Raw genomic sequence first — 27402 nt, forward strand, 5'->3', positions numbered from 1 at the left:
ACCATTCCGCCCCTTAGAGCCTGATTCAGCACCTAATAATCACTCCTGACTTTAACAGAGTGCTAAAGCAGGCTTATTTATTGCTTCCAATATTGCATCCAAAGATGAGAAACAGATTTAGAGCTGTGAGAGTCATAAGAACACTGGAGAGGCAAAAAAAGTGGAAAAAATAGAGCCTTGCAGCAAGGCATAATTTTTTTGTGCCAGCACATTACAACAGTCTGTCTCTGCAGCAAAATTTCCACCCCTGCAATCAGTTTTTGCATTTACACTTTACAGATCAAAGTTACCTGGCTGTACTCAGCCAACTAAGGTAGGAGTTACCTGGAGGAGTCCAGTGTGGAGCTGCAAAGTGATGCCAGGCTCACCTGCCCTGCACTGTCATCAAATCTCTGCTGGAATCTGGAGCTTGAAATAGGAAATAGTCCATGAACACTGCTCCCCAGACAGGGTAATTGAGATAAAGTTATTTGCAAGTGAAAGTTGGACCTCATTTGTTTATGAAGCCCAATACTTTGACCAGATGTGTTGTAAACACGTGTTGTAAACTCCTGACATGAATGTTTAAGATTTGGTAGCACATGTGGGCTGTCCCCTGCCCTTCTGGAGTAGGAGCAGCACCTTGGTGGTGATCTGAGCATCACTTTCTGCCAAGTCCTCCTGTCCCAGTGCCTGCAAGACCTACTGGTGCAGAGAAACACATCTATTTAGCAATGTCGATCATTTTTTTACAGCAACACACAGATAAGTATTAAAGTCTTCACCAAAGGTTGCAATATTCCCAGGTTACAGTCATCTGAACATAGTTCATTTTATCAGGGAAGAAAAAGCCCTTTTTTCCACTTCCATGATGATGAGGCTGTCATCTCAGGGGGAACATTTTTATGGGAAGCTCTCAAACAGATATTGGCAAAATTACTGAGAAATACAGGATGCTTTGAGGATGCTCTCTTATTAAACAGTTCTTGCTTAGCATTTGTTGCATGTTTAAGACCAGTATTCAAGGGAGAACCTTATTATTTTCATCATTTATAGTTCAGCCAAGGCATTTAAGGAAAAATACTCTTGGTTGCTGGCAGGGTCAGGTGGTGCAATGCACAGGAACAGGGTGAAAGAAGGCAGTCTGCATTGGTAATCAGGTTAGAGTCAGCTGCCTCTGCCCTCCAGCCTGCTCTGAAATGGCATGTAGTCTAATTAGTTATAGAAAGGATTTTACTGAATAGTTGTAAACAGATCTGAGGGCTTGGAATAAAATCAATCTGACTGTGGAAACTTTTCAGGATAATTATAAACTGTTATTGGCAGAGTGCGAAAGAGAGACCAAAGGACTTCTAGCAGTGGGAAAGTTGTAGCTGTGTGGGCTGTTCTCTGCAGGGGGAAGAAGGGGGATGCAGGTCTTTATCAGAGGGGAGGGATAGGGGGCTTCAGTTGGTGGGGACACTGCCTTAGAGGTGCTTTTCTTTAAAGGCTCTTGAATGTTTTGTTCTTTTCTGTAATGTTAGTGATGCCCTGACACCTGAGGTACCAGCACATCCCATGGTGGAAGGCATGTGACCAGGTAAACTGCATAGTGAAATGCTTATACGTCTTAGAAAAAAGAAAAAAAAAAAAAAGAATATTTGAGGGGTTTGAGCATTGTTTTGTATAAAGGCATGTAAAAATTCTCTTTGCACAGATCAGAATGGTCTTGGCCCATACCTTCACCGTCTCCCTACTGAAGTAAGTGCTGAAAATTGCATCTCCTGGACATTGCATCTCCTTGCTGCCCCACAGAGCCACCCTGGCCACCAGCCCACCTCAGTGTGCCACCAGACTCTGCATTCCTGTTCATGGCAATGCCCCAGAACTCCACCAGAGAAAATGGCTTTTGTTTCGCTCACCCCCTCGACTTCTCCCGCCCATCCCCTCATGGCGGTGAGGCCGGCCGGCCATTGGGCACAGCGAGGGAGGGCGATGGCTGCAGCACCCCCCTGAGCAATGGCGTGGGCTCCTCGGGGGCCCCCAGCCCCTCAGGGGCCCCCAGCCCCTCAGACTCCTCTGCTGAGCCGCTCTGCACACCCAGCCCGGCGCAGGACCAGACGCCGCTCGAGGAAGGGATCAAATACGTGTCTGCCCAAGGGGAGGAACTGGCCTGCGGCTGGGGGGCCTTCACCCCCGACTGCCTGCAGCCCTGCAACACATCCAAAGGGGTCTTGTTCTTCCTCTGCGTGGCCTCCTTCCTGCAGGGCATGACCGTGAACGGCTTCATCAACACCGTCATCACCTCCATCGAGCGCCGCTTCGACCTGCGCAGCTACCAGAGCGGGCTGATCGCCAGCTCCTACGACATCGCGGCCTGCGTCTGCCTCACCTTCGTCAGCTACTTCGGGGGCAACGGCCACAAGCCCCGCTGGCTGGCCTGGGGCGTGCTGCTCATGGGGCTGGGCTCCCTGCTCTTCGCGCTGCCACACTTCACCACGGGCCCCTACGAGGCGCGCTCGGCGGCCCATGTGGGCGTCTGCGGGGCGAACCAGAGCCTGCCCTGCTCCCAGGCCGCCTCCAGCCTCTCTGGCTACAGGTTTGTCTTCATGCTGGGGCAGTTCCTGCACGGCATGGGAGCCACGCCGCTCTACACGCTCGGCGTCACCTACTTGGATGAGAACGTCAAGACCAACTACTCCCCTGTGTACATTGGTGAGTGGGGCTGAAGGGTGTGACCACGTTCAAAGGGGGCTTAGGATGAGGGAAGGGACGAGGATCTGACTCCATGTTTCAGAAGGCTTGATTTGTTATTTTATGATATATATTACATTAAAACTATACTAAAAGAATAGAAAAAAGGATTTAATCAGGAGGCTAGGTAAGAATAGAAAAAGAATGAATGATAACAAAGGCTTGTGGTTCAGACTCTCTGTCTGAGCCAGCTGGGCTGTGATTTGCCATTACAATCACAGATGCACCTGTTGCATTCCACAGCAGCAGATAATCAATGTTTACATTTTGTTCCTGGGGCCTCTCAGCTTCTCAGGAGGAAAAATCCTAAGGAAAGGATTTTCCATTAAAAGATGTCTGTGACAGAAGGGCAGCTCCAGCCCTTTAGCAGCAGGGTGGTGGGAGGGAGGGAGGGAGACGTCATGGTCCTTCATCATTGTGGGAACTCAGGAAATTCCTCTGGCTTCTCTGGAGGGCTTGTGACCCTGGCAGGGGGCTCGGAGACCTTGGCACAGAGCCCAAGACCCCTGTGCCTTTGATTTAGCCCTTGGAAAAAACAATTACCAAGCTCACTGTCTAACATAGGTGATAGGTATTGGAAAGTAATTGCAAATATTGTACACGTAGTTTTTAGTATAAAAAGATAACACCGCCCCGAGGGCAGGCAGAGTGCCTCTGACTGTCTTGCTGAGTGGACCTCAGCAGGTCAGGAGAAAGAATTTTATAGATAAGATACAATAAACAACCTTGAGACCCAGAAATGAAGAGTTCTGACTCCTTCTTCAACTGCTGGGCTGGGAAAAGAGACTTTCCAACTTGGAGTCACTCTGACCAGCTGGAGACCCCAAGAATCATCTCCCAGTCCACTCTGGGAGCACCTCTCCCAACACTGCTTAATCTTTTCTTCCAGTTGAGGGGCAAGGTGGAACTCAGAGGGATGTGGCTCTGTTTTGATAATTTACCAGGAGGAAAACTGTGAGCTCCGTTGGGTATTTTTCCTCCCACAGCTTGTGCCCTGTAGGTGGGCAGTGCCTCCTGCTCCTGGCATGGGGCCAGCCATGTGGCATTAGCATCACTGGCAGACAGCCATGAGGCCATACCCCATATCCGTGCAAAGGGGCACAGAATCACAGCATGGTTTGGGCAAAAGGACCTTTGAAGGTCATCTAGTCCAATGAGAAGGGACACCTTCAACTCAGCTCAGAGACACATCCAGTCTGACCTTGTCAAGGGATGGAATATCCACCACCTGTTTGGACAGCCTGTGCCAGTGTTTTATCACCATCATTTATATCTGATGTAAATCTTTAGATCATCATCCCTTCAGGCCTCAGCACAGCAGGGATGGTCACTGGGCTGCTCAGCTACTGCTGGTGCAAACACAGCCAAGAGAAGAGGCTCAGCTCACTCCTCTGCATCACTGGTCACTCAGCAGCTGCCAAACACTCACAGTCCTGTTGGTGGAAGTGCCCAAAGGGTGATCTTTTAGCAATTTCAAAATGTGTCAGTCTGCCCATGCTGTATCAGAAGGCTGTGTAGTGTGGGAAGATCACAAGGAGATCATCAGCAAGTTGATCTTTCCATGTGTCATGGTTTAAACAGCAAACTGAAATAAGTGCCAGTGGCGCTGTGTTTAGTGTACACATTTTGTGTTGTCAGTGGGGAGAGAATCCTGCTGCTCATTGCTGTGCCAGTCAGGATGTGGCAGTGGGATCAGCAGCATCCCTGCTAAATATGGTTTAATTCTGAACCAGTTTTACCTGCCCCATACTATAAAACTTCCCAGATTGGATGCAAAAGCTTCCCTGGAACAGAAGTGTGAGAGGAAAACTTGTTGGAAGGATCTGGGTTTGTGTTTTGGTGGTTTAGTGGGAAGGGTGTGAGGCAGCCAGAGGCCGAGCATCCTGCATCCAGGAGGGAATCACACTGGGGATCCCTGGCTGACGTTGTCTAACACAACTTGTTTTCCCTTTCAGCTGTTTTCTACACTGCTGCAATCCTTGGGCCTGCAGCGGGTTATCTGGTAGGAGGAATGTTTCTAAATATTTATACTGAAATTGGCAGAGAGTAAGTCGTTAAAAAAAAATCTTGTTCCTTTCCCTTTCTGCTCTGTGTTTCCTTTGGGGTAGAAAAAAATAATACCAATGATCTGGAGCAATGAGCTGGTGGCTGGGTGGAAGCGTGCCTGGGGTGGGTGGTGTGTCTGCAGGCAGGGAGGCTGGAAGGGTGGTTTGCATTAGTGCTGCTGCTGAGGGGAAATTGCTGACAAACCTATCAGCTTAAATCCTTCCTCACGCTGCACTGCCTGTGCTAATGAGGCTGTGAGCAGCAGGTGGATTTTTTGAATGAGTTCCCTGATGAGGTGGTGCTCCCAGCAGTGCTGCTCGCCCTCCCAGCCATCCCACCAGAATGCTTAGTCCCTCCTTGCTTTGTAATATTTGTGATTTATTCTTCTTTCCTTCCAGGCTCTTTGGTAGATCACAGAATCACAGAATGCTTTGGGTTGGAAGGGACATTAATGATCATCTAGTTCCAACCCCTCTGCCTTAGGCAGGAACACCATTTACTAAGGCAGATGAATGGATTAAAAAGGGGGAATGGGTTTCCAGGGGAAGAAATTAGTTATTTCCACCAGTTTTTTTGCAAAGGATGTTTTTGGGGTGGAGTAAGGATCTTTGCAACCCTCAAAGCACAGCTGAAAAGCAGTGAGGTGAATTATGAGAATGGTGTGATTTCCTGGGCTCGTGTTGTGCTGTGCTGAGGCAGGAGGGATGGAGGACATGGCATCCCCATCAGATCACTCAGTGTCCTTTGCTGTCACCCCCATGACCCTTTAGCCCCTGCCAGCCTCAGGGCAAGACCCACAGGGCTGCCCTGCTCTGTCCCCAACCATCTCCTCTGTCCCTTTGTCCCTTTGGCTTCTCTTCCTGCAGGACTGACATGGCCCCAGAGAACACGCTGTGGGTGGGGGCCTGGTGGATCGGCTTCCTGGGGGCTGGAGCTGCCTCTCTGCTCATCTCCATCCCCATCCTGGGCTACCCCCAGCGCCTCCCAGGTACGGGGAATCCTCCTGGGCTTGGGATTTGGGGCTGGCACTGCACAGTGCTCCTTCCTGGGCTCTGGGTTTGGGGCTGGCACTGCACAGTGCTCCTCTTGCCCTGGGGCTTCCATCCATCCTCCTGCACGTGTCTAGCTGGGGACCTGGGAGCAAAGGAACAGCTTCCTGCATTTAAGTTGGAATTCCTAAATGGATTTCACCCCATCTGCCTCTGTTACTGCTTGTCCCTTGCAGCTGTTGGTGGAGGGAGGATGTCATGTTGTGTTTTCTCCCTGTAAATCCATGATTTCAGTGGCATCCATGCCCTGTGTCTGACACACTCCTCGTCCCTTTGCCTCTCATTTTTCATGTAGGGTCCCAGCGCTACATCGTCATGAGGGTGTCTGAGGCTCATCAGCTGAAGGATGGCAGCCACAAGAAAGCATTGGATCCAGACTTTGGGAAAACAGTGAAAGACCTGCCTCGGTGAGAAAAGCACCCCACACAGAGCTTAGGGAGCCCTGCAAAGGGCAGGGAGAGTGATGAGCCCAAGCTGAGCTTCCTTCAACCCTGCCAGCTCCAAGGTGTTGCCCTTCTTCAGGCAATGACACTTTCTTGCAGAGGAGGTGTCCAAGTGCCTGGTCCTATCAAGATCTGGGAGCTCTTGGCAAAGAGGCTGAGCTAGAGCTGGTGCTGGGGGTCCCATGGGGGAGCAGGGGAACAGTGGCTGGTCCCATCTGGGTTTTCAGAAGCTCATGTCCACCTGCAGTGCTGTGCCACACACTGAGTTTCACTGAGAGTGGCTTGATGCCCAGCTTTAGGTGAAGGGAGATGCCTAGGCATTGCCAGCTCCCTCCCTCTCCCCAGCAGCATTATTTCTGCCTCACCTGGCCCAGTTGCGTGTTTCCAGCAGCTCCTCCTCCCCAGCCCTTTGGGGCTTTATTCCTTTCCTCTATTTTTACTTGGGTTAGATCCCTGTTTTGTCATTTTTAATGAGAAACGAGATGAAACAGGCCCTGTGATTCTCACAGCTCCCTTCCAAAGCCAGGGAACAAAATATACCACACTGTAACTTTCAGTTCCTTTTCTCTTTTATTCTTGGTTTCCTTTTTTTTTTTTTTTGCCTTCACATCTTCCAGCCACCTTTTATATATTACTACTTCTTATCTCTCCAGCAAGGCAGTGACACAGCAACTTGCTTAATCTTGAGCTGCTGCTCGGCTCTGTGATGGGAACAAAACAGGAGCCAAAATAAAATGTGATCTTTTAACAACATATTTTTGTTATGGATTTTTGAAATATTTTATGATTTTTTTTTTTCGTTGTGCTGAGTTGTATTGAAATGGAGGGCAGGGGGAGAGGTGCTGCTTTATTTATTGCAGGGGGTTAGCTGGCATGGAGACTCTGGATGTTGCAGAGATACCTGAATATTGATTCCATTTGGAGTTTGCAGTCAATAAGGGGATCTGTCACCATTGAGATATTCCTTTTTTTTTTTATTTCTCCCAGGACCGTTTTTAGGGAGGAGATTTTATCCATGTGTGATGGCTGCTCCCTGCAAAGATGTTGCTAAACCCCAGGCTGCTGCCAGCAATCACTTCTGAGCATTAGCTGTGCTCTTTGTTGTGCTGGCAGAGGAGGATGGAGGCAGAACAGGTGCTCAGAACAGGAATTTTCAGCACCAGTCGAGCTGTGTTGTGTCAACACAACAACTCACACCCATCTGAACTGCTTGGAGACTTTGTAGGAAGTTTACCAGGGGTTAAGGCAGTTGTATGAAGAATATTACACTGAGCAGACTCCAGTGCTGTTATTAAATGGCATTCTTGACTGGGTGCCATTTTCCGAGGTCACGGCTTGTTCTGCTCACGGAAATTGAATTCAAAACCTGCATTTAAATAACGATAAGTCTGTGGCTAAAACCAACACAAACAGGGCAGCAGAGAGGGATGATATTCAGTGCTTGATGCTTTTCTTTCTTGTCTGGAGCAAAGCTCCCACTGTTTCTGCTGTCTAACAGCAGGAACAGAGACAATCCTCCTCCAGGAGCATCTTTCACTCCTTGTTTCTGAATAATAAATCGCAAAGGTGGGAATTTGTATCAGGGAATTCAGACCAGTCCAGACCTCAGTGTACTTGCAAAGCAGGAACCCAACAGACTTTTGTGGTCCCTGGTTTTGATTAATGAAAGGGAAGTGCCTTCAAGGCTTTCTGCTCTGGAAACTTGCATTAAGGAGGAGATCCCATCTGTGCAGGCAGCTCCTGGGGACACGTGGACCAGGCTGGAGGGTAATGCCAAAGAACACTCCCTGTTCCTTTTGTCTTGGTCAGGGACTGTGTGCCACACATTTTCTCACAGTACAGGCAGTAACAGTCTCACAAAGATAAGCAGAAATACTGATGAAATAAAATACTGTTCCATGCCATCAGGTCCTTTCTAAGTGAGGTTCATGAGTTGCTGCATTCACAGTGCTGCCTGAGAGCTTACAGGAATGCAGCCCATACAGCCTAATCCTCTGCCCTGGAGACACTTCTGTATTAACTCTTGTGTTGAAAAGGCCTGATAAAACAGCATTTTTCTTTCTCTGCTTCCATATGATTGCTGTCAGAGCAGAGGGACTCAAGGGGAGGGCATGCAGAGCTGTACCAACAGGAGATTTTGACCCTGCAAGCAGCAGGGTGGAGTTTGTGAGGATCACTGCCTGGCATGGCAAGCCCTGATCTTCAGCACAAGGAGCTGTGGTCAATATTTCACTGATCACTCCTGGATTAGGTGCAGGGTGGGAGTTAGAAAAGCCATGAAATGGAACAAAGGGAGGTTGGTTCATGTTCCTGTGGGATGCGTGTGGTGCCCTCTGTTCCCTTGGTGCTGGTGACAGCGGGTGTCACTTTTTGCTGGAAAAGCCCCCATTCACATGCTGTAAAATTGGATAATATCCATTTATCTGGGGTGTTCTGAGCATGCCATGCTCTGAGGAGCAGGTTCTGATCATGCAGGTGGTCCCACCCTGCTCAGAGAACTATTACGTGAGAAAGAGTTCCTGTGTGTGCCCATATCAGTAAAACCTTGGAAGCTCAGCTTTTTTAGGTGGTGGGATTCTTCTCTGCAGTGCTGGGCCTCCTGAAATCCCTTTGGCTGCAAGAGCTGAGCACTGCTGAGGCTATTTAGGAATTAGGTGATTTCTGGGTGTGTTTAAAGTCCTGCTGATGTAATAAAAAGGTTTGTGCTGTCTTTGGTAAGGTTTTATGTGCCATAGCTCCTCACAACTACATCTTCTGCCTTCAGACAGATTAAGTAAATCCTTATTCTTAGTGCTGAAAAGAATGCCTTTGCATTTTCCTACTTGCAAGTCCAGCCTGTAACTTTTGGGCAGAGGGTACAAAGTCACACTAGTGCAGGGAGCACTCTCTTTTACTCTTCTCTGTAAAAAGGTGAAAGCACTGTCTGTTTTCTGCCTCAGCCACAAGATCTACAAGCATTTTCTCACTAAAGTATTAAAATTTATGCTTCTAAATAAAGCACAGTCAAAAAAATCTGGAAAATAAAATAGTACATTAAACTAATCCCAAGAGTTAGGCAGTGTAAAGCCCCCTGTAATCAAAGTGTAGGAATGTGTGGCATTTCTGTCTTTCAGCTTCTTTGTTCTTTTGATGTAATGAAATTCTCCATGTGAGTGAAGTTGCATAAATCTGACTGTGAGCCTCAGCACGTCTCCAGAGCAGGAGGTGGTGACTGTGCCTTTCTGCTCTGTGAGCATCCCATGGCGTGGCTCTTGCAGGATTTGTGCCCATCCCACAAATGGGATAACCCATGGCACTGGCCTGGGCTTGGCTAGGGGGAAGTCATGGGGCAGAATTTGAAACTGGTTACAAAACATCCCCTGAGAATCAATGTCAGTCCTCTTAGTCCAATATCCGAGATAGTGAGAGATAATTGAGACCATTCCCTGTGCCTGAGGGCCTTTCTGCATCTCAGGGATGGAATTGTTGCTGGATCTGCATATAAATGACACATGGCAATTTCTCAGGCATATCTGTGGCTCTCTCCTAAATCCCAGTGGGTCAAAGTAAAATGGAGTTACTCAATTTATACGTTAAGCTTCAAGTAAAACTGGGCTTAGATTGTGGCAGAAGGATTGCTTTCTGGTTTTCAGGTGTCTTGGAGGTGTTTCCTCCATATAGAAAGGCTTGCTTGGTATTTCCCCTGAGTTACAAAACATCTCTGGTTATCAGAGGTTGTTATTGTTCTGAGAGCGTGGGTGAACAAGTAACGTGTGTATGTGAGGATGTTGCTCTTGGTTGAGTCAGGAGTCCCAAGATATCTGCCAACAGGCACTAATAAAACCTTGAAATGATGGAGATTTGGTGAGGAGTAATGTCCGCTCAGTATTGCCCCATTGAAACAGACAAAGTACTCAGCCTGACCCCAAATGTTGGGAAATTCCTGCCGAAATCATCCATGTAGAAGTTGTGGATGCCCTTAGTGTGAGTTACACACATGTACTCTGTGTCATTGACTGGAAAACCTCCTTCAACCCCAATTATCTTCCTTTTGGTGTTTTTCCTTTCAGAGTTGCAGGATGATGGGATGCTGTGTGTGATCCTTCTGACTTGGAAGATCTGAAATTAAAATGTGCCTGAAATCTGTGATTCAATTCCAATATATTTGTCCTTCCCAGGTCAGTGCTGCTACTTCTGAAGAACCCCACCTTCATCTTCCTCTGCTTAGCAGGAGCAACTGAAGCAACCCTGATTGCTGGGATGTCCACCTTTGGGCCCAAATTCCTGGAGTCTCAGTTCAGTTTAAGTGCCTCTGAAGCTGCCACCTTTTTTGGTAAGGAAAACATGTTTTTGCAATGTTTTCCCATTTTTCCAACAAATAGAAGAGCACTTTTAGCTCATTTAGAATGGAGACAGATGCTTTGCAGTTTAATTATGGACTGGTTATCCCCTTCAGCTGTTGGATGGGATCATTTCCTATCAGCACACCTACACCCAGTGCATTTCCAGAGCTGCATCTACTGACATCAGGAAGAAATGTGTCACTTCTGTAGCCATCTGTTACCCTCTAGAGGAAGGCAAAATAATTGTAATTCCTCCTAGTGCATCACCAGGAAACACTGGCTAAACATTTCCTCTGATGTCAGAGGATGTCAGAGCTGGGGGGGATAGCATCCAAAAACTGGGAGATCCTCACCCAAGTGCCGTAACATAGACCCAGGAATGGTGTCCAACAAGCATCAGCACTCCTCAAAGAGCCAGTTGTAAGATCTCTGGGGAGGAAAAGCTGCCTTAACAGGTTCATGCCAAATTACCTGAGCTGTTACACAGGACCACCCACTACAGCAGCATCCACTGAACTCCCACCAAGAAGCCACACAGAAAGCAAGGAGTCATTTATATGCAAAATACACTGCAATTAATGTCTTCAAACCTGAAAACTCCTTGCTGACATTTCCAAACTCACTTGTGGGGTTTTTTTCCTCTTCCTTTCCAGGTTATCTGGTGGTGCCAGCCGGAGGGGGAGGCACATTCCTGGGAGGATTCCTCGTGAATAAACTCAAACTGCGCTGCTCAGGAATCATCAAGCTGTGTTTGCTTTGCACAGTGTCAAGTCTGCTGGCCATCTTCATTTTTTTTATCCACTGCCCTAACATGCCCATGGCAGGAGTAACCCAGATGTATGATGGAAGGTAACAACAACCACCCTGTCTGTCTGTCTGTCTGTCCTGAGGGGATCTGCTCAGAACAGGGTAATTCAAACACACAGTGCTGGTGGCAGTTATGTGTGGGTGTGTTGGTGTTGAAAGTTGGTGTCTCACACCAGAGTGTGAGACAGAAAATAGATTTTTTGTGTGAGACAGAAAATAGATGTCCTGAGTTTTGCAGTGAGATGGAGTTTATGGAAGAGGCTCCCTAGTTAGTAAGGGAGGGAAGATCAGCAGCACCAGAGTGGGAGATATTCCACCCTTCAGCTGCCTTTGCAGCAGCCCCCATCTCTCTCCAGTGGGGTAAACTGGACCAAAAGTGGGAATCTCCTGTCTGAATGGAAGTCTCACCCTAAGAGCTGGTCACTTAAACTCCCTGGGTGGCTGTGGGAGAGACAGTTCCAGGGCATGGTTAAAATTTGGTGGGATGAAAGCCTTTCCAAACCTGGGGATCCATCACAACTCCCACTGTCCCTTCCTCTCTTCATTTCCTCCTGTGAAGAGCTGCTCACTGACTGCTCCTGTGTTTCCCTCAGTGCTTTGCCAGGTGGGCACCTCAACCTGACAGCAGCCTGCAATGCCCAGTGTGGCTGCCTGCAGGGCACCTACAGCCCTGTCTGTGGCACTGATGGCATCATGTACTACTCCCCCTGCCACGCTGGCTGCAAAAGTGTGTCTGTAAACCTCAGGAATGGCAAGAAGGTAGGTCTGGGAGCACTGTGCATGAACAGGGTGGTGGCACATCTCTGAGTGATTTGGCTGGCTCATATGGGTTTGAGATTTGCTGCAAATCAGTGCAAAATCAGGCAGGGCAGGGTGGATGCTCTCAGGTACCATGTGAGATAAAGGCAGGAGGTACTCTGAGGTCACCCTGCTTTGCTTCTCTCATTGTGTCCAATCATCTTTGCCTCATTCTGGGTCAAACTCTGCTGAAATCCGTGGAAAATCACCCAGGCAGGCGGGGAGCTTGGTAAGCCCCTGATTTCTGTCCTAGTGCTCCTTTAGGGTCTTGGATGAACATGATGCAGCTCCTCATCCTTCCAGCATGTTGCCCATGGAGTCAGGTGAAGGCTTAGGGAGGGTAGAGGTGATACTCAGCTGCCTGGCAGAGTTAATTTCCCTTGCTTGATATTCCTGTTTGGAAACAGAGGCGTGTCAAAAATGCGGCTTGATTTCTACTTCCTTCTGGGAGTCTAACCAGCTGCTTTCTGCCCTCCCTGAATTTCTTATTTTTAAAGCTTTGACTGTCACCCCACTCTCCTCAGCAGAGCCCCCACCAGCCTTTCTTTCCCAGGTCTACCAGGAATGCAGCTGTGTTGACAATGCCCTCCTGCCTGGCTCTGGCAAAGCAGAGGCAGGGAAATGCACCTCCTCCTGTGCCAAAAAGCCCTTGCTCCTGTGCTTCATATTTGTGGTCATCCTCTTCACCTTCCTGAGCAGCATTCCTGCCCTGACTGCCACTCTGAGGTAAGCGGGGATGGCCTTGTCCTCTGCCAGCATTGCAGGAAGCCTCAATATCCTCCTCTCTGCTTTTTCCTGCTGGATCAAGCATGGGAAAGGTGTGATGGGAACCACTGAGGTGATGGCAACCTGGAGACATCAGGACTAATTCCTGTCCCAGTCTAGCTGGGAAAGTAAATTTCAGCATTGGGAGCTTTGTCCTCTGACATGGGATACACACATGGGATACATTGACAGCAGGGGTGGAGGGACTCTGCACTGGGGTGACCCTAAATCTCCAGAGGGATGGAGGTCCCAGGTGAGCTGCAGGTCCCAGGTGAGCACAACTCCAAGGACCTGGAGTTGTGAAGCAGGGAGGTGATGCAGCCTGGCAGCATTTTTAAACAAACCCCTTTTTCTCCCCAGGTGTGTCTCTGACAGACAAAGGTCCTTTGCACTCGGGATCCAGTGGATTGTGGTACGAACCTTAGGTATGGAGCAGAGGGAATTTGAACACCAAAAAGGTCTGGTGGTTCTGTCACCCAGGAATAAAACACACTGGGTTGGAAAAGAAGGGAGTAGGACACACACTGCTGAAAATGAGGATGCTTTCTTTCTTTTGCTGCCTTTCAGGACAACCTAATTCCCTTTGCATGTGATTTACAAACTCAGTGGAGGGTTCTGTAACACATCACAGGTGACAGGTTCAATGTCCTGCCAATGTGCTCTAATTTTAAGGAAAAGGAGCAGAGGTGTTGAAGCTCCTGTGAGTGTCTTTTGGCTCTTGTGCAATGTAGGTCAGGATGGCCAAAAGACCTGCTGGACTCTCAGATCTTGAAATCCAGCATATTTTTGATACCTGGTAGCTCTGGATGCTGCAGGATGAGTTCTCTTAATCATGGTATCATCAGAGCTTGGTGCTTTTCTGCAAAGTGCTGCCCAAACTGAAGGTGCCCTCTCTCTCTGCCCACAGGAGGCATCCCTGGCCCCATTGCCTTTGGCTCCATGATTGATAAATCCTGCCTGCTGTGGCAGGACCAGTGTGGGGAGCAGGGCTCCTGCTACGTGTACCAGAACTCAGCCATGAGCCGCTACACCCTCGTCGCTGGACTGGTCTACAAGGTGATGCTGCTGCTTATCTCCACTCCCTGGTAAAGCAGACAGGTTTCTAGGACATAATGTTTTGCTCTGGGAAAGATTTTTACAAAATTGAGTTGCCCTGATCTGGCCCAGCCCCAGACAAAATTAAATTTTCACACAAGAAGTTTCTCAGGGAAGGCAAAAGCCCTGGTAGCTTCTCATCAGGTAATGGTGCTCCAGACACCATCATTCTGTTAAATTCCCATTATTTTCTAGGATTACAGCTTCTATTTCACCATATGAAATACCTCCTTCCAACAGCAAACAAAGTGATTTTTGCTAGAAATGGAGTAAAATATCCAAGTGCAGTGTATTAGTGAGAGTGAGGGATGGCATTGTGGGCAGGCTGTAAATAACCATTCCCCAGTCACTGTTAGAAAATAAGAGAGCTTAGAGCTGTGGGCTTTATTTATTAGCAGAAAACCATCATTTTAACTGCTCCCAAACAAGCACTTGCCCTAGATAGTAGTGTTTAGCAGCTGCTGTAATAAAGGGGTTTTCAAAAGCCTTCCAGCAAAAGGCTGAGGCAGTGTTGGCTCATGCAGCACTGTGCTCCAGGTGTCTGTGTGGCACTGAACTTTTCCAAATTCCCATTGCTATGGGGCTGGCTAAATTCAGATTTTTACCCCCTCTGGCTCTCAGTGCTGCTCTGCTTCCCAGGCTGGCCAACATCTCCTCCTCCCTAAAGCTTGCTCAGCAAAGCTCATTGCAGATGTGGGGTGGTTTTGGGGGAGAGCAGAGAGTAATGAGGTGTCTCCATGGCTGCAGGTGCTCGGGACAACCTTCTTTATAGTGGCCTGTTTACTCTACAAACCTCCACCTTCCGAGTCACCTCCAGGCAGCTTGGATGCATCTGAAAATGGCAGCAGAGACCTCCAGGAGCACAAGCCTTCACTGCCAGCTGAAGAGGATATATAGCACTGTCCACATGCAAGAGACTTTTTCAAACTGAGAAATACCACGAGAAGACATTATGCAGTTTCCCAAGGGGTTTTTAAATCAGCAGTAATATTTTAAATTTTTATTCTTTTTTTTAGTTGAAGATAAATAATTTAAGTGACCACTGGTGTGCTTTGCTATTTTCTTAACAGCAGAAGCACATTTAAAGTTGTGCGCTGGTGCCACATGCAGTTATTTAATTTTATTTAAAGAAAGGGCTACTGTAGCTTTATTCTGTGTCTGTGACAAGCCAGGACCACGTTCTCCACTTGTGGAAGTAATCACTGGTAACTCCAATGGAGCATGTGGGGTTTAAACCACCAGAGGATCTGGGCCAACTGTATTGAATATCTCAATTGTAAAGCCAACTGTAGCAAAGCTCCTGTTGGGACTTCCAAGCTGGGGAGGAGCACTGCTGTTCTGCAGTCTGCACTACAAAGGGGTCACTGGCCCTTGAACTGTTGCATGCAAAGCAGACAGCCCTGGCAGTGTCCTCCTCCTTCCCACGGCACACAGAATCACTCTGTTCAGGAGCAGCTCCTCTCATTATGCGAGTTCCTATTACTGGGAGAGGAGATTTGATTAGCAAATCCATCAATACACTACAGGCAGCCATTCCCAGAGCTGCCAAGCACTGTACACTCACTGCCTCACTCATTGCAGGGTTTACACCGTGGTGACACTTCAGTTTTTTTATTTGTGTTGTTTAAAAGTGATGCCTTTTGTAATGTACTGTGCAAAACTTGAACTTCTTGCTGTTTGCTGGGCGTGGGAAGGCGTGAGATACAGATCTATGCAATGTTTATCTTGGGTTGTTCTGTAAAGACAGTGGGTTTGGGTAAACAGAAAGGTTGGAGTGAATTTAGTTTGTCTCTAGACCAGTAGCCTGAGGGGTGGGTCTGCCTTGTGGAAGGGGGATGCTGGCTTGTAACTCTTGCAGGGAGAGAGGGCAGCGTTCCCAAAACGACCTTTGAATGTGCTCTTGCAATATGGATCAGGACCTTTCTGAGGGGCAGAAGAGGAATTGGGGCACATGAGTCTGGCTGCCCTCTGAGTGGAGATCAGGCCAGGCTGGTGCTTGGTGTGCAGCCAGCCACAGGGTGCAGGTGCATCCCCAGGGGGGCACAGGGAGCCCCTGGAATCCTGCCTGGTGTCACCGTGGTCACAGGGCAGCGCCTGCAGCCCTGAGCTGCACAACTGCCCTTCCTTCCTGCCAGCTCCCACTCAGATTTGCTCTGTAGATGTTTTTTTTATATTCTGTGTATTTGTGCTTCCACAGATGGACACAGGATGGGCATTTGCTTCCTTCATTAGCAGATGACTGACCCTCAGAGTGTTCCTGTTGCAGGCAGGGATGGTGCTGCTGGGAGTGGAGTTGATAGTCAGGTCAGTGGAGGAAAACAGCTTCTTCCATTCACAGATCCCCTTCCAGCAGAGCCACAGGGTGAGCTCTCTGCTTCCAAACCCTTGTTTCCCAGCCCCTGAGGAGTGCTGGGACACACTGTGCACCCCCTGCCCCATCCCTGGAATTGCTCAGTGCCAGCTTGGCTGGGGTTTTGAGCAAAACTTCACCATCAAGCTGAAGATGCCTCTGCCCACAGCAGGGGATTGAAACAAAATGATCTTTAACCCAAACCATTCAATGATTCTATCTCTAGTAACTCCTGGAAAAACTAAAAGTGATAAGGGCGAGATGGATGGTGGCTTTTGGTGCTTGTGGAAGGGCAGCTGGTGCAGCTCTGATGGGGCATGCAGGAGAGCCCTGTTTTTCTAGGGAGGCAGGATTAGACCCACTGATGCAGGATTTAACCCCAGCCCTGCCCCAACACCTTCACCTGGGTTTGGAGCCACCTGCAAGCACGAGCCTGTCTCCAGGCCTTGCCCTTCCCAGCTTAGACACCTTGGGTACAAGCAGGGATCTTAGATGGGCAAATGCATGAATGTATTTTGGGAGCTTATTTTATGTATGATGTATTTATGAAAGTTAGAAGTTTTTTCTTCTCATATATATATATATATATATGTATGTATGGGTGTATATACATATACATATATATATATACATATACATGGATATTGCAATGCAATTTTAGTGTTTATAAAATGAGCTTTATCTGAGTGTGTTGTTTCCAGAGCTAAACAAAAGCTCCTGGGATTCTGGGCATTTATTATGTTGCTGTGGGACTGGCAATTCAAGGATTTTAGTAAGCAGTAACATGGCATTCCTATTCCATAACCAGGCTGTTTAGGTGTACAGGTAATTTAAAATATTTGGAAGTATGTTTTCGAATCTGATATGAAGTATTATATTGCTATAAAGGCATAGAAATATAATCACTCTTTCACAGGTACTTGTGTGTGTGTTTTTCATCACTTGTCCTCCTTTCCCAGCTGCAGTTCTTGGCAGGGGTGTATCCATGGTGCCATTTGCTGCAAGGCCAATGTGGCATCTCCGAGGAGGAAGGTTGGAACTCAGGTTTATGCTTAATTTGTAGCATTAATAAGGCCCCTCATGGCTACGGGAGCTTCAGGCACCAGGTGACTGTGGAATTCACAGGGAACCCCTGACAATGGGAGAGAGAATGATGTATCTGACTCCATCTTATCAGAAGGCTGATTAATTACCTTATTATACTATATTCTTCTATACTATATTACATTACCTCTAAACTGAATCTGCCAAGCACTCAACTCTGCACACAACTGCACAGAATCTCATGACTGTCCCTTGACAGTCCCAACTTACATATACACCTGCCCCTGACAGGCCAAGGAAACAAAACACCATCACTTTGGGTAAACAATCTCCAACTGCATTCTACTTTGGCACAAACACGGGCACAGCAAATGATAAGAATTGTTTTTCCTTTCTCTGAGGTTCAGAGAATGTGAAACCCAGAAATATTCTTGGGAAGATTTGTGCCTTGCTTTTCTCTGTGAAAAGAAACATGGGGCTACAGGTGGCCTCGAGGCCCTGTGAGTTGGTGTCTCCTGCTGGATTACCCTCTCCTCCTGACACAGAGGATTGCTGCTTTTGGAGGCAAAAAGAGGTTTGTGGCTGCTGGGGAAGTGTTGGAACCCAGGACATTCCTCTGGCTGCCCTGGATGACTTGAGACCCTGGTGAGGGGCTCAGAGACCTTTGCACAGAGTCAAAACCACCTGTGCCTTGGATTTTACCCCATGGAAACAATTACCCACTTTGTGTGAGGAGTTACAAGCCACAAGAGTGTGAGTAGAATGATAGTGAATTTGTCACAGGGTGAAACAGTAGAATTCTGGGGATTTAGAATGGGACTTCAAGAGGCAAGATGGAGGGATCTGTGTGCCCTGTCCTTCTTCTTCTTGTCCTCCATCTTCTGCTGTGATGGTGACACTTCTGGATTGGTTTAGAGTAGAGACAGACTGTCTAACATAGGTGATAGGTATTGGAAAATTATTGTAAATAAAATACATATAGTTCTTATTATAAAAAGCCAACACCACCCCAAGAGCAGTCAGTGTGCCATGAACTGACCTGCTGGACAGATCTCAGCAGGTCAGAGAAAGAATGTAATAGATAAAAAATAAGCAACCTTGAAAAGCAGAGCTGAGGAATCTCGGCTTCTTCTTCGGCCCTGGGGCTGGGAAAAAAAAGACTTTTTAATGCCTCAGGAGCCATTTCAGCAACACAAAACCCAAGAGGGAAGAAGAATCATTTCCCTTCTTTCTCCATAGACCAGCCCAGTTGAGGCCATGGGGTGTCTGCCCTGCTCTGGTGAGTGAAGATCAGCAGCTGAGTGTCACCTGTGGTTGGCTCAGGGCCATTCACGCCCTTGGGGACTGCAAACAAACGGGGTCGGTGCTGAGCAGAGCCGCGGGGAAGTGACACAAAGGAGAGCCCGGGGCAGGGCAGGCAGCAGGAACTGCGTGGCATTTATCGTGGCAGCATCCCAGGCAGTCAATGAGCCGTTTCTCTCTGATGAGGAGTTTGTTTGGAAGCTTCCTGGAGGTTTGAAAATGCCAGTAAAGAAAAGCTGTGAGTGACACACAGATGGTTGTGCAGAGCCTCCTACCCTCAGTCTCTCCTACGCCTGGATGTGCAGGAGTGGCTCATTCCTCCCTGTCCCAGCTCCTGCATCCTTTGGCTGCCCTGCCCCATCCCTGCAGCTCTCTGAGGCAGGAATAGGAGCAAACACCGACAATTCACTTTGCATGCATACAGCACACGAAAGGAAAATAAACACTAAGCAAATAGAAGGTGATTGGCATGATGTGATTTCAGCAAAAGGATGAACCCCCTCTTTTTCCGAGGGTCAGCCCCTCAGGGTTTGTGCAGGGCCAGGTGGGCTGGGAAGGTGCCACTAGATGGCAATGGAGCTCGGTGCCATGGCCAGCACATCCCTGTGTTGCTGGCAGCGGGTGCTTTTTGTATCGGACAGAAATCCAGTCCGTGTGCTGTGTTCCAGCTTTGCAGCAGCAAAACCACAATACCTTTCGTGACATCCAAATAAGGTCCAAAAGTAAAATCTATATGTATCTATATATACATATATTTATATATATGAATAATGTATCTAGTCATACATTACTCCATGGGAAATACACAATTTGTAAGCAGGAAGCTGTGCAACAGGTGAGGGTTCAAACAGAGCAGCTGTATTATTTCTACAAAAAGCTGGTAAATTCATGTTTCAAGCATTCCCTTCCCATTCCCTTCTCTGAGCTGTCATTCATATAAAAAGGGAAGTTTTTAGAGTTTGATTTTCTTTCTTCAGATGTTGTAATTGGGGTTGCTATTAGCCTGATCTTTTCACCTCACTCTGAGACAAGCCTATCTGGATTCTCCTGAAGTTAAAAGGATGTTTGATTTGGAACACAGGAATAATTCCAGGTGCTCTGGACCAGGAGGAACTCCATGGTAAACCTTATACTGAGCACAGTGGTCTCTGGGTCAGGCTCATAATTAATAAATTATCTAATTTGCTTTGAAATCAAACAGAAAAAAAGAGGAGTGGTAGTTTAAGGGAAATGTGCGTGTTTTACCAGCCAGGGTAACCTCAACCCAGCAAATGTGAGGATGGCCAGGAGGTGTGAGGAGTGGCTGTGGCTTTGCCATGGGAGCAGAGCTGGGTTTCCTTCACACAGTTCCAGGGAATTTGAGGAAGCAGAATGGGCTGGCATTTTCTCTTGCCAATAATTTTCTCTGGAACAGAATAAATACCAGGATTTTCTTGTCTTCCCTCAAGTTTTCATATTGACCTGCAAGCAGCAATTTTAGAAGAGGAAAATGAGACCATTCTGCTCCTTCTAATGAAGTGTTGCATGTCTTCTCCAGTCAGGGAGCCACCATCCAGTTTGCTAGAGAGGCACAGAAGAATGAATCTCACATTAATTTCGAATTTTCTGAGGTGTTACATCTCGCCTGCTTCATTACCAAGTAACGCTCTGTCAGTTAAGAGAGTCCTCTGAGAAACCTAAAAATGCACACAAAGGGAGGACTCACCACAAATTCTCTTACAAACCTATCCTTCTAGTAAGGGGGGAGCAGAGCTGCTGTAGAATGAATATTGCAGTAGTTCAGTGAAACCCTGATGCACGAGTAACTATAGAAACTGTAGCTCCAGACATGAGTGTTCAACATACTAATGTGCCCTGCTCCAAACTAATGTGAAAAATGTGATCTCTTACTATTCTGGCTTTCTGCTTTAAAAATACAAAATCTGTTCCAAGTGGAGCAATGCTCTGGAAGTTGATGAAATCACAGATGAAGCCTTGCACCTCAGCAGGGGGAAGAACAGAAAATCCTGAGCTACCCAAGCCTCTGTGGCATTGCAGGTAAAATCTGACCTGTGGTTCATAGAATCATGGAATGGTTTGGGTTGGAAGGGACCTCAAAGATCATTGATTCCACCCCTCTGCCATGGGCAGGGACACCTTCCACTGTCCCAGATTGCTCCCAGCCCCATCCAACCTGGCCTTGGACACTTCCAGGGATGGGACAGCCACTCTGTGCCAATTCCAACTGTACGTTTACCACCTAAAGAGTAGCAATGAAAGCAATTTTAATAGAAAAATGAAGTGCTTGTTGTGCCTGCATGCTTTCATTCCTATGGAGGGATTGGCAGAGGATTTGTCTTGGGAGATGTAGACACTTACTTTTGTTTTACTTTGTGAGGAAAATAAAATCCATAGGGTTGAGCTTGATGCACCAAAAAAAAAGGATGGATTTTTGATTTTTAAACACTTAGGGTTGTCCATTTAACTTCTCAAAAATTTGCTGCTCCCTGTGCTTCTCTTGAGAGACAGCCCAAGCTGCTAAAGAAACCCACTCAGGGGCCTTCTGAGGCGTGGTTCATCTTTCTTTAACAATATCTTAAAACCTTATTTTTATCTCTTCTTTTTCAATTTTCTCTTTTTAAATGTGATAATTCCCAATTTCCCCACCAGCAATCTGGGAAGATCATTTCTGCAATCCTTTTAGCACTTCACTTGGATCTGCTCTAAGAATATTCCCTCATTAAGGCACTGCAGTGTCTTTCATTTTCTCTGTGCTGGGAGCTGGGCTCTCAGCAGTGTGTTACCTGCATCTGCATAAATCAGATAACCAGGAGGAAAACTCATGAAGGCCCAATTTATCAGTGCTTTTCAGGCATCTCACACTTTGTAGGTCAGTGGATTTGTGAGTGTTCTGGGTGCCTTATCTGCTTCTTGTCTTGCTCTACATCTCACTATGCTCTTCTCTGGGAGATAAGGCCCCTCTCATTTTTCCATAGCTCTGTTATTTTGCTGTCCTGGAGATCCCAGCAGCTCCCAGGTGTCTCCTGGGAATGGGTTTTAGATTCCTGGAGTGTTGGGGTGGATGAAACAGGAAAGCCTTATAAATATGATTGTCTGGCAAAAGATTTTGAGAATATAGAAACTATAAGCGAGATTGAAATGAAAGTAAGCTTTGAGATCCCTCAGTTACTGAACAGCTGGAAAACAATGGTGTGGCTGACTGAAGGTGGAAGAATTGATGGAAAATTCCCTCTGCTTGTAAGCAGGCCCAAGGGTCTGAGCAGACCCTACCAGCTTGGCAGAAGGGGCCCAAAGAGGAGTTTTTAGGGTTTAAAATGTAGCACAGTGTGGTAATGTAGTGATTCTTATAGGCTGCATGGAAATGCTATAGCATTTGTATATTGTACCAGATTGGTTCGTGAGAATTAGAATATTCAACACAGAAGATGATTTATTGTATTGTAACGAGAACTTCGCTCTCTTAGCTCTTGTCTCTTAGCTCTGACCCCTTCTACTGTCTTATGCTTTTGCTCTCTTACCCTCTCATCCTGTCTCCCCCTCTCTTCTCTTGGGCCTGCTCCGAGCTGTGGCTACAGCTCCCAGCAGGGCCCTGCACCCAGGCCCTGTGCAATAAACCCCAAATCCCAGCAGGGCCCTGCACCCAGGCCCTGTGCAATAAACCCCAAATCCCAGCAGGGCCCTGCACCCAGGCCCTTTGCAATAAACCCCAAATCCCAGCAGGGCCCTGCACCCAGGCCCTGTGCAATAAACCCCAAATCCCAGCAAGGCCTGCACCCAGGCCCTTTGCCATAAACCCCAAATCCCAGCAGGGCCCTGCACCCAGGCCCTTTGCAATGAAACCCAAATCCCAGCAGGGCCCTGCACCCAGGCCCTTTGCCATAAACCCCAAATCCCAGCAGGGCCCTGCATCCAGGCCCTTTGCAATGAAACCCAAATCCCAGCAGGGCCCTGCACCCAGGCCCTTTGCAATAAACTCAAATTCCGTGACCCAACTTCAGAGATCTCTCGTCTCCGTCCATCCCCACCGTCCTACCCCCCAATGCTCCTACACTGGAGGATGCTGTGAAGCTGGAGAGCATCTGCTCCTCCCTGAGCTCCCCTGGGACAGCTCTGTGGGCACTGGGGGCAGCTCAGGGCAAACTGAGAGCTGATAAACCTCTGTCTCCAACCTCAAACGTTTAAAAACTGTGGGGACAACTAGAAACCATCCCTGTCCGCTCTGCTGCCCGTGCCCAGGGCGGGCACAGGGGAATCGCTTCCCTCCGGAGCATCCCGCAGCAGCCAGATGGGTGATGCTGCTCCCTGCGAGCTGCAGGGGAAAACCCGAGCGGCCCCGCTCGTGTTCTGCTAATCTAATTAGGCTGAAGAACATCATTAATACTCGGTGTGCCTCATTGATTAACATTAAGGTTTCTCTCATTAGCGGAGCTTGGGAGCCGCGAATTCCTCCCTGCCCCGAGTCGCGAATGTGTTGTGTTATCTCGAAGGCAACATCTCCTCCCTGCCTTGCTGAAGTGTTTTGCATTTTTACAGGGCTGTTAGTGATGGGGGGAAAGGGAGGAGATGGGGGAAAACCCCTGAGTACTGAACAGCAGAGGGTTTTGCACAATGTAGGTTTATCTTTTTGTGCCTCATTAACAGTGAAAGGCAGAAATATTATTAATTTTTTTCAATCTCATAACAATAACTGAAAGATTATTAATTTTTTTCAATCTCATAACAATAACATTTTTTTCCTATCCCAAAACATTTTTTTTCCTATCCCAATCCCCTCCTTGCACTGTGGCTATGGAAGGGATGTGAATGGGTCTCTCCTGTCCACATCCCCTCCATAGCCACAGTGAAAGGAGGTGATCCCACATTTATTAAATGCAGATTTTACATTCTGCATAATCAAAAAAAATATTTTTATTAAGGAGCTTCAGCGAGCTGAAAACCTGGAACTGTACAACTTTATCCATCAGAATGAATCAGACCCCAAAATTTTCATTTTACAGGTCTCCTTTCTTTCTTTTTTATCTCCTTTTATTTTTTTTCCCTTCCATTTCATAAATATCTGCATATTAGTTTCTGCTTATACCAGGAATTTTCAGTTCCTGGAAGGATAAATGTGAGATGATTTATGTCTCTTGCCAGACACACTGACCAGAGGGATTTCCCAGGCTCCAGCAGCTGATCTGGGTGTAGGAACAGAATCAAATTTAGGCCGTCAAATTATTCCTTTTGCAAGCAACTACATGCAAATTCTGGTCGTATTTTCCCTTTTTCTTGTCCTACCAGAGGGATAAAAGAAGTTATAAAAATATTAAGAACTCCAGACTTTCTTAGGGAACTTACCAAGAGGCTGTTTTATCAGACAGCTTTGCCCTGTTTCCTAGAGGGAAAACTGTTTTTCTGTTTTTTTCTCAGTTGTATTTACCTGCCCCAGTTTTCCCCAGCACAGAAATCAGTCTGTAATTTACACATGGTCCATCTGAGCCCATCCAGGGCAGATAAAAGCCCAGGGTGAGGCCAGTGCTACAAACCCTCCCTGAATGTGGACTGGCCTCTGCATTTCTGGGTCTGGTCTCATTCCCCAGAGTGGTGACAAATCCCCTGTGAATCTGGGTCACACCAGGACAGTGACAAAGGAGCAGCACAGGCTGTGTGTGCTGTGGCTTCTGCTCAAGGACAGCCCCTCTCCAGCTGGGAAAAATGAGTTTATTCTTCAGGAATGCACATTAAAAAAAAAAAAAAAAGGCTAAGCAGATTAATGCAACTAATTGAGTTTCATGCTTTCTTCCTATGGAGTCATTGTGGAATTTTATTTCTGTTTGTTTCAGGGGAGAAAAAGGCACTTCCAAGAAGCAAATAATTGTATTTACAGGATTATTTTTGTGTTCATGGGCTCCTGGGGGAAAGCAGTGGGAATGAGCCGGGCCCGTTGTGATCTGACTCACAGATAAACTGCTCAATGGACCCACTTCCCAGACTGCTGCTGCTAATTTGGGCTGGCATTTGTTGATTGTTTTCCTTTCATGCTGCTCGTTTCCTCTCTCTCGCCCGCCTGGCATTGCCCACACTTCTCCTTTCAGCAGGACAAAGCACCCCAAGGCTCAAGATGTTCAGGGAAGATCCCATGGCAAACGCTGCCCTGTGCCAGGGGGCAGCTGCAGGTTATTAAGGTTTATTCTTGTATTTTTCTGGCTTCCCATTTCCAAAGGGACACAGCTCAGGGAAGCCAGAGCCAGGGAAATGTGAATGAGGAGTCCTGTTAGTGCAGCAGAGATGGGACAGAGGGGCAGCAGCTTTGGGAGGTGATTTATTGACCCCCCCCTCCTCCAAATAGCTGCCCTGTCTCTCCCATCCACATCCCCTCCATAGCCACAGTGCACAGAATGATCCCACATTTATTAAAATAAACTCCTTTTATGTCTCTGCAGCTCAGGAAAAAGCATCCATCCTATACCTGGAGTCCAGTTCTTTTAAAACACATATTTTTGCATGTTTTCAGCCTAAAATAGGGCTTCTGTGGATTTAGGGGGGTTTTACCCACATCTCTGCCAGATTAGGTTTTGAAAGAAATAACATCTTAGCTTATTCCACCCAGGATCACAGCAAATCCTCTACCTCTGGAGAGCTTTAGTTACCAGATTTTGTAGAATTCTTATACAAATCCTGTCACTAGATTAAAGGCAGATCTGAGCATTTTATACCCTCCAGGGCTGCAGGGCCCCTGGGTCCCCTTGTGGCCCAAAATGGGGGACAACCCTCCCCAGGCATGCTGCAAAGGGTAAAATCTCTCACCCACATTTTCCTCAAAATCCCTGAATAAAATAAGCCAGAGAGGAGGTGTTCATCAGGCCCTGGATTGTCTCAGCATCAGGAATAATTACTGTGACATTGTGATTTTCTGCCTGCTCTATTAAGCCAACCTTGGGGACCAGGGCCTCCCAAAGGGTCCCTGTCACGTCTCCCAGCCCTTCTGGGGATGCCTCAGCTGCCCTGGGGGGCTCCAAAGCAGCACATGACGTGTGCTCAGGCACCTGGATCCCTCCTCAAATGTCAGCCTCCGCCAGAAGTTTTGCGCTGCACAAATTCACCTCACTTTCCCTCTGGCATTAGGTTACGTTGAGTATGGCAGGAATATGCATACACAGGGCTGGAGGAAGAAAGAAATGCTTTAAATGAAAGATCAGGTTATGAATTAAAGATAAAGGAAATGTGATTACTGCAGAAACCAACTGAGAGCAGGCAAATGCTGAGGTGGATTAAGGAGGAAGCGCCAACTGAGCGTTGCCACGTTTGCTTCCATAATATTCTGTTTATAGAGATAAAACCAAAAACAATATGTAGCTTGAAAAGAGCAACATTTAACCTCCCCCGTGCCAAGTGCTTTGATTTAGGCTTGTCTTGGTGTGCCAGGTGTAATTAAAACTCCTCAGCAGCTGTGGAAATGGTGGAAATCCATCCTTTCCTACCTGCAGCCACTGAAGGCTGTCGCTGGAAGCAGGTGGGTAAGGAGGCACCAGGGACAGATCATTCCTGGTAACCTTTGGGCTGACAAATGTGATGTTTGGGGCTTCCCTTCCCTCTCTCTGCTCCACAGCACTCCCCACCTCACTGCCTGGGGTTTTCTCCCTTCTCTCACACACAGGCAAGGAGTGACATTGTGCAGCTGTGGGGAAATTCACCCTGACCATGCACAGAGTCCAGAGCTGCATCCTTCTGCAGTCCTGCTGCCCAGTAAGGTATTACATACCTGGGTAATGACATTAAATGGACCCAGACTGGAAAGTGTCTTGGAAAAGACAAAAAAAGTTAATTTTTGACTCAATAAAACATGATGACAATGGTAGATTAACTTAAAACTCTGTACCAGACCCAAGAGCTGCTAAAACTCGACAGATTCAGTTTTGAATTCTGGTAAGATCATGCAAACTTTGGTGCAAACACTTAACTCAGACCTAAAGCTCCTAAAATTAAAACCCAAGAAGATCTTACATCTTCTTACGCAGCACCTGAGCAATCCAGATTACTTCAACCCCTGCAGGGTCTTGGTGCTCAGCCCCACCTCTGGCCCACTCCTAAACTGAAATTTCTGCACAAATCTTCCCAGAACTAAGAAGTTTCACTTGACATTTTAGAAAATCACTCAAGGAAAACAGAGTTAACACACATCATACCTCCCAGCCAGCAGCACATGTTGGGAGAATAGGCTTCATTTCACTAACTCAGGATTTTTAGCACTATCCCTGCTGGAGAAGATGGCAGATAGCAAAAACACATGGTGGAACCAGGAGCTGAGAGAGAAATGTTCTTATCTCATGCTTATTCATTTATACCCTTAAGTTCTTATTTATCCCATGTCCACCAGCTGCTTTTCTCCTAATTAATCCCCTGCGGAGGGTAAACCTTCCTCCCACTGCCTTCCCCACACATGGGCTCTTCAGAGGGGCTCTGAGCTCTAAGCTGCAGTTAGGTTGTGGTGCACAAAGGCTAAATAAACAAAGAATCACCTCTTTGGGGATCCTGTAGCTGCAGGGAGCAGAGGGCACTCCCCACATCCCCTGTGCTTTCTCCTCCTGCCTGGGGCAGCATCTTGCCAGGTCTCAGTGGCATTTGTGTCACTGCCATCACACCTGGCCCTGGAAAGGTTTTCTGTGTGCTGTGCTCTCAGCTGCTAATTT

The 27402-nt window shown here is 47.4% G+C and overlaps 1 protein-coding gene across 1 annotated transcript; it reads left to right on the plus strand.

Moving 5' to 3' along the window:
• Nucleotides 1–1759: 1759 nt before the first annotated feature.
• SLCO4A1 (solute carrier organic anion transporter family member 4A1) lies at nucleotides 1760–17245 on the plus strand. The gene is made up of 11 exons (XM_059480842.1): nucleotides 1760–2673; nucleotides 4668–4758; nucleotides 5625–5746; nucleotides 6103–6214; nucleotides 10408–10562; nucleotides 11226–11421; nucleotides 11973–12138; nucleotides 12731–12903; nucleotides 13303–13367; nucleotides 13850–13998; nucleotides 14785–17245. The coding sequence occupies exons 1-11, from the start codon at nucleotides 1830–1832 to the stop codon at nucleotides 14932–14934; spliced, it is 2223 nt and encodes a 740-aa protein (XP_059336825.1). The 5' UTR covers nucleotides 1760–1829; the 3' UTR covers nucleotides 14935–17245.
• The last annotated feature ends 10157 nt before the right edge of the window (nucleotides 17246–27402 follow it).

The sequence above is a fragment of the Ammospiza nelsoni genome, chromosome 12 (genome assembly GCF_027579445.1).
Source record: "Ammospiza nelsoni isolate bAmmNel1 chromosome 12, bAmmNel1.pri, whole genome shotgun sequence".
Taxonomy (NCBI): Eukaryota; Metazoa; Chordata; class Aves; order Passeriformes; family Passerellidae; genus Ammospiza; species Ammospiza nelsoni.